General features: G+C 53.8%; 2 protein-coding genes across 2 annotated transcripts in view; both read right to left on the bottom strand.

Annotated features, from left to right (window-relative positions):
• Positions 1-7,500, bottom strand: part of fgf14 (fibroblast growth factor 14) — a gene marked incomplete at both ends in the record, with an annotated part of 122,324 nt that overhangs the window by 85,042 nt on the left and 29,782 nt on the right. The window lies entirely within an intron of this gene.
• Positions 1-7,500, bottom strand: part of LOC308161853 (pre-mRNA-processing factor 40 homolog A-like) — a gene marked incomplete at both ends in the record, with an annotated part of 37,314 nt that overhangs the window by 16,122 nt on the left and 13,692 nt on the right. The window contains 2 exons of the mRNA XM_080535930.1: positions 2,541-2,808; positions 2,842-3,620. Coding sequence (XP_080392056.1) covers positions 2,541-2,808; positions 2,842-3,620 — 1,047 coding nt within the window. The remainder of the gene's footprint in view (positions 1-2,540; positions 2,809-2,841; positions 3,621-7,500) is intronic.

Genomic DNA, 7,500 nt, shown 5'->3' with positions numbered 1-7,500 from the left:
CTTTCTTGTATGGTTCTTTCTTAGATACAATACATTGCTCAGATGTGTAAACCGAAAACAAGTTGGCAACCAATCAAATTGTTCAAATGTTTATTCTGAAAATGTTGTATACATGTATATCGTCAAATCAATGACACAATCGCTAGTCAAGCCAAAATATTGCAATGCAATGGATTCGGTGAGTAATCCCCACTACTACCTAGTTAACTATAACACTACTTTTACATTGTTAGCAGGCTCACAAAACAAGCTGTGTTAGTTGACTAGCCAGTGTGTCGTTGATTTACAATAAATGTCAACATTTCTTTACATTTTTCATAATAAAAGTCAGAACATTTGATCGGCTGCTGACTTGTTCCCGGGTTTCACCAGCTGTTATCAAATATTGTTTGATGAGAGACAGAGAGAGAGAGAGAGAGAGACAGAGAGAGAGAGAGAGAGAGAGAGAGAGAGAGAGACAGAGAGAGAGAGAGAGAGAGAGAAAGAGAGAGAGAGAGAGAGAGAAAGAGAGAGAGAGAGACAGAGAGAGAGAGAGAGAGAGAGAGAAAGAGAGAGAGAGAGAGAGACAGAGAGAGAGAGAGACAGAGAGAGAGAGAGAGAGAGAAAGAGAGAGAGAGAGAGAGAGAGAGAGAGAAAGAGAGAGAGAGAGAGAGAAAGAGAGAGATGGCTATGAGGTCATTTACTGTAGAAACATTGTTTTAACAAGTATTCGTTCTACTGACTGCATTGTAGTTGTATGCCCCACACACCAAGGCTAGGGAGAGGAGTACAGTACGTACTGTATGTCAGTGGCACGACCCCCACTCCCCCACTCCCTCCTTGAGCAATGATCCTCGGAGACCGATGAGGATCTGATCTGAACTGACGCATCGGGGCGCAGTTAAGAGAGGACCAGCACGAGTTCATCTATCAGGTCACATTACCACTACAACCTACGGCCTCTGAGGAGGGAGGAGGGAGGGCAGTACGGGGAGAGTTCCACTGGGTATAGCCCGGATATCTGGGGGCTTTCATGAGTGGTGTTACTGCATCTTCAGCTCTCTGGAGAACAGCATTACAGACCGTCTTCACTAGGCAGCATTCCTATCTTCACAGAAAAGAAAAAGAAATAATCGTAATCTTAATCTTCCTTCTTCTAGCATTATGGCTGCCAATGGCCCCTGGCCCGAGCATGGATTACTTTTTCTTGCTATGACTGATGGATAGATGATTCAAATGTATTTGTAGTAAGTCGCTTTGGATAAAGGCCCAAAAAAGTCTAATGTGAATGTAACCAGGGAGTAGCTAAAAGGACTGTAGAATTTAGGAAGGGCTGGTTATCTAACTAACTCGGAGCTAAATAGGCAGTGTAGGAGGATAGAGGTAGGGGGCGCCAGCAAACCTTTAGACTAGCATTACCATCGTTAGCATTAGCATTGGAATTAGCATTAGCATTAGCATTGGAATTAGCATTAGCCTTAGCATACAAACAACTAAACACACGGTAATGGAGCAAAGATGAACAAACACATTTATTATACAAATGATATATATATATACCTCCCAAAATATACTCCCTCCCCGCCGGCCACACACACACTCACTCACTCATAGTATCTGGCCTGAACAGGCTTAGAGTCCCGGACTGTGGTGCGCGTTGAGGCCTGGTTGGATGGCATGTGCGTCGAGGAAGGTAGCAGACAAAAGGGGGGGGGTGACGTAGCAACGCGAAGGGAAAGGGGCTTCTTCGTGGTCCACGACGAGGTGAAGGGCCCAGGTCCGGTGGTCCACGTCGGTCGCAATCCACTCGTGGAGGCGACGACTCTGTCCAGCTTGATCTTGTCCGTCAGGTCCAACGTTCGCAGCCGGCTGCTGGCAAGGCTGGCTAACGGGAACACAGCTAAACGGGCTATCACAGTGGTAAACTCGATAATCACTAAACGGGTCTTCAGCTTCAGCACGGTGTGCGTGTTACTGACTCCGCCATCTTAGATCGACTTCGTGTTCTCTCTGCTTATTCTCACTCTCGTTGCTCTCATCACTCGGATTCTCATCACACACTGACTCACAGACCACTTCCGTCTCTATATATACACCACCGAACCTAGCATCCGGGTCACGGACACACCCCGGATATACTACGTCATCAAACATATACATAAACATTACAATAACAATACATACACCTTCATAAACGTACAGGAATAGTATAGAAAATAATAAAGAAATAACAGGGGCAAAATAGGGCTGGTTTGGGGAAACTAAACTGGCTCTAAACTGTGGGCCTTCACAACAGCCGCCCCATGAAACCCTCGGTTTCAGTTAACTAGGGAAGGCACACTGGCTAGGCTGCTCTAGCAGCGTGAGGTAGGAGGTGATAGTGTCCTTCGTAATTTGAGGGAGCTCAATCAGGCGTGCCACAGGTCGGGTGTAAGTGCGACCACCAACGTCCACGATGGCCGTCCGCACCCTTCCATCCGGACCCGGCAGGACCTTGGTCACTCTGCCTGTCTGCCAGGCGGCGCGTGGAAGGGACTGGTCGATCACCAGTACCACGGCACCTTCGGACAAGTTGTCTCTCTCCCTCAGCAGAGTCTTCTGCTTCTCCTCCTTCTCCAGGGCGCGGATGTGCTCCTCGAAGCAGATCAGAGCGTCTTCCTTGTCCATGTTCTGCAGCTCCTCGTACTCAGCGAAGGTGGGGTTGTCCAGCAGGTACTGCTGGGCCTCGGACCAGGTGGTGCGGTAGGTGACGTTGGCCATGTTGTCCAGAATGTTCTTCAGCGCCTCCCAGTTCCTCTTCCTGAGCTGCTTGGCTTGTTCCTTCTCCTTCTTAGCCTTGTAGGCCTTAAACGCTTGCTTCTTCTCACTCAGCTTGGGCAGGGCGCTGTAGCGTGGGTCGTTGATGATCATTCTCATGGCTTGCTCCCATGACGCGTTGGATGAAACACCCTTCTCCTTCAGAAGCTCTTTGAAGGCCTGCTTGGCCTCCTCTTTTGGGTTCCACTTGTACGTTTTCTTCGCCAACTCCGGCCTTTCCTCCTTGGAGGCGTCTACAATACTGGCTGAGACTTCCATGGCTGACGTGTACTCGACGGAGTTGACGGGTGCGTCAATGCTGACCTCGGCCACGTGAGGGTGCATGGCCACCTGCAGGTGTTCCTCGGCAACAGCTGTTGCCGCCATGGCCTCCATGTCCATCATGGTCGCCATGGTAGCAGCAGGATCAACCTGAAGAGTGGGGACGGGGGCGGTGCCAGGAGCTGCAGCTTCTACCGTCCCATTCTCCTCCGCTTTGATCATCGCTTCAAGATCTTCCAGCTCTTTGGGCTTGGTCCACCGGGACTCCTTAGTCTGGGAGTTGTAGTAGTAAGGCTTTCCCGTGTCAGACTTGTACTCCTTCCACGGGCACTTAGACAACATTTGCTCAGCAGGAGATTTCAGGTCGTCTGGTTTCTCCCCTGAGGACTGTTTAGTCTCTGTGTTGTAGAAGTAGGTCTTCCCATCCAGAGACTTATGCTCTGTCCACAGAGACTTCTTCTTTGGTTGGTCATCCTGTGGTGAACCATTTGTGGTACTAACTGTTCCAGGTGCACTGGCAGCAATAGATTCCACTCCAGGCGGTCCGGTTGGTTGGTTTGCTTCTTCGGTTCGGACATGGAGGGATGACGTAGCTCTCCCGTCTCTATCTCTCCCCTCGGTAGCGCCTTGGAGGGCCCACCCAAGCGCAGTCTTAACAGCCATCGGGCAGCCTCGTGGTCCTCTCAGCGGAGGACGGAGCGACACGATCAGTTCAGCGTTGTCCGAGCCGATGAGAAGGGTTGGCTCCGCTCCTTCTATCGGATGTAGGTCTACTCGCCGTAGGTGGGAATATCTTGCGCGTAATCTCTCCAGGGGGTAGTCGTAGCGGGAGAGCGCTAGCTGGTCTGCGGTGAAGACATTCCGAAGCCGATATCTGTCCGACGGCCGCCCCGCCGGGGAGATAGAGAAGTTGATTCTCGCCCCGGTGACCTCTTTAAGGTCGCGACGTATCGTGCGCAGAGTCAGCTTCTCCGCAGTCCCTTGGAGCCCCAACTGGCGCACTGCCCCCTGGAGAAGGATGGTCCGTTCCGACCCGTCGTCTAGAACGGCGTACGTGTCGTACACAGCGTTGTTGTGGTGAAGTCGGACCTTCACCACCTTCAGTAGGACCTTGGAGCCGCTGCTCCGGGCTGGGTCTAGGTAGTAGACAGGTGTTGCCTCTTCCGGTGCGCTACCGGACCTAGAGCTTCTGGTGCCCTCCGTGGACCTGGCGAGGGAGACCTCGTGTAGGATGTTGAGGTGGACCTCCTCACAGCGGTTGCACTTTCTCCTCAAGGTGCAGTTCTTAGCCAGATGGTCGCGCCCACAGTTCCAGCACCTCTTGTTCTCCTCGAGCCACCTCTGCTTGGCCTCGGTACTCAGGTTGTTGAAGTCACTGCACTCATTGAACCAGTGCTCGCTGGTGCAGTACGGACATGGCGGTGGACCTCTCCGTCCCTTTTGATGGGGTTGAGAGGAATCCTTTCCCTCAGGTCGGGCTTTCCTTGCAGCACTCCTACTGGGCGTCCTCTGTTCGAGCTCGGCCCGTCCCAGCGGTCTCCCTTCTCCCTCTCCTTCTTCGGCTCAGCGTAACCCATGGCGTCTACGTTGGTGTCATGCACTTCCTCCAGTAGGAACTCCGCGAAGGCAGCCATGCTCAGACCCAACTTCCCGGGGTTACGAACGCGCTGCTGTCGCCGGAACCTCTCCTGCCGGAAGCGTGGGATCTTGCGGAGCAGCCGCTCTACGTTGGAGGTGCTGTTGATCTCGCTGGCGCCAGCTGGGCCCTGCGTCTTCAGCATTCCAACCAAGGTGTGCACGCGGAGCGCGAAGTCATCCAGCGCCCGGTCATCCTTGATGGGGGCCTGCTGTTCGAGGGCTTGCAGTTCAGCAAGGGCGTGGTTCCAGGGACGACCGTAGCGGGCATCCAAGTCGGCGAGCGCTCTGGTGTAAGGTGTCGGTGCGGAGGCATGGGCCAGAACCATGTTGTGGGCTCTGGGGTTCCTCACATGCTGAAGGAGAATCGCATATTTGTAGGACTCGGAGCAGGAGTCGTCCAAGAGCGTGTCTAGGCAGATGCGTAGTTCCACATACTGGCTCCTGTCCTCGTCCTTGAAGAAGGGGAACTTGGGTCCCTCCACCTGGGGAAACATCCTGTAGTGGATGATCGGGGCTGGAGTGACGGTCTGGGTGTCCGGCCTGCATGCATTTTGGTGCACTGGAGGACCTAGGGGTGTGCTACGCTCTTGGGGGATGGCTCCCCTCCCGGGCAGCGACGCTGGCTCCCTCTGGGCCGCGTAGCGGTCGGGTCCCTGGTCCTCTTCCTTCCAGGTGGTCAGCTGGGCCTGTAGTTGGACAGTCATGGCGGGGGTCAGGGAGCCATCGGCGGGGGGTTCAGGAGATGGCACTCGAGAGGGCCGTGCGGATGATGCTCTGGAGCTACGGGCCGACGGAGCTCTGCTGATGCACACGTCGCGCATGGTCTGCAGCATTTCCTCCATCTTCTCCGCGCGCAGTTGCTCTCTCTCCATCTTCTCCGCGTGCAGTTGCTCTCTCGCCATCTGCCTCTCCGCCGCGCGTTCCGCCCCCTCCATCTGGAGGCGCTCGCGCTCGAACTGGATGCGTTCCCTCTCTAACGCCTCCTGGCGCTGTCTCTCCGCCGCACGTTCCGCTCCGTTCATCTGGAGGCGTTCACGTTCTAGCGCCTCCTGGCGCTGCCTCTCCGCCGCGCGTTCCGCTCCGTCCATCTGGAGGCGTTCGCGTTCTAGCGCCTCCTGGCGCTGGAGGCGTTCACGCTCGAACTGGAGGCGTTCACGCTCGAACGCCATCTCGGCCTGTTGGCGCATATATTCTGACAGCGCGGCACTACTCCCTCTGGAGTGTATGCTATCCGCCCCAGAGGCAGAACTGCCCACGGAAACCCTGGACCGGGAGGAAGCCACTGAACGGCAGGAGCTAGGTCTCGAGCGCGCCGTACTGGGAGGCAGATCGTTAAGGCTGAGGCCCTCCCTCTTCCGCCCGCAGGCGCTGTCGGACCGGGCCTCTCCTTCCTGTTCTTCCGTTTCTACGGCAGAACCCTGCTGTTCTGCCATCTCATCCTCAGGCTGGTGCTCGTTGATGGCTGTCTCGGTGCTAGCCACCCGCGCGCCGGCGGACGCCTCGGCCTCTCCGACCACTGTATCCCGTGGAGTGCGCTCCTCACTACCACTCAGTGAGCTTTCGAGCTCAAGCTCATACTCCTGTAACCTCGGAGGCAACCGCGGGACTCTCTGTGGTCGTGGCTCTGGCTCAGGGGGCGGAGAAGGGGGGGTAACTGTCTGGTCTGGTTGGCTGCGCTCAGCCATGCTATCACTACACTACCTATCCGGCTCGAAGGACCAATTGTAACCAGGGAGTAGCTAAAAGGACTGTAGAATTTAGGAAGGGCTGGTTATCTAACTAACTCGGAGCTAAATAGGCAGTGTAGGAGGATAGAGGTAGGGGGCGCCAGCAAACCTTTAGACTAGCATTACCATCGTTAGCATTAGCATTGGAATTAGCATTAGCATTAGCATTGGAATTAGCATTAGCCTTAGCATACAAACAACTAAACACACGGTAATGGAGCAAAGATGAACAAACACATTTATTATACATAACTGATGTATACATCCCCAGATATATACACTCCCTCCCCGCCGGCCACACACACACTCAATCACTCACTCACAGTACCTAGCCTGGGAAAGGCTTAGAGTCTGGCGCTGCAAGGAGCGCGTTGAGGCCTTGTTGGAGCTCGCATGTGCTTCGAGGAAAGCAGCAGACAAAAGGGGGGGGGTGACGTAGCAACGCGAAGGGAAAGGGGCTTCTTCGTGGTCCACGACGAGGTGTGTAGGCTCAGGTCCGGTGGTCCACGTCGGTCGCAATCCACTCGTGGAGGCGACGACTCTGTCCAGCTTGATCTTGTCCGTCAGGTCCAACGTTCGCAGCCGGCTGCTGGCAAGGCTGGCTAACGGGAACACAGCTAAACGGGCTACCACAGTGGTAAACTCGATAATCACTAAACGGGTCTTCAGCTTCAGCACGGTGTGCGTGTTACTGACTCCGCCATCTTAGATCGACTTCGTGTTCTCTCTGCTTATTCTCACTCTCGTTGCTCTCATCACTCGGATTCTCATCACACACTGACTCACAGACCACTTCCGTCTCTATATATACACCACCGAACCTAGCATCCGGGTCACGGACACACCCCGGATATACTACGTCATCAAACATATACATAAACATTACAATAACAATACATACACCTTCATAAACGTACAGGAATAGTATAGAAAATAATAAAGAAATAACAGGGGCAAAATAGGGCTGGTTTGGGGAAACTAAACTGGCTCTAAACTGTGGGCCTTCACAACAGTGAACGTAAACTAGGCCAGTCTCATTCACAAACCATGTGTTGTTGATTCCTTATCTAGTTAAGGA

Source organism: Nansenia antarctica, assembly GCF_963989245.1.
Source record: "Nansenia antarctica genome assembly, chromosome: 7".
In the NCBI taxonomy this organism is placed as follows: Eukaryota; Metazoa; Chordata; class Actinopteri; order Argentiniformes; family Microstomatidae; genus Nansenia; species Nansenia antarctica.
This window is presented reverse-complemented; position numbering and strand designations above follow the sequence as displayed.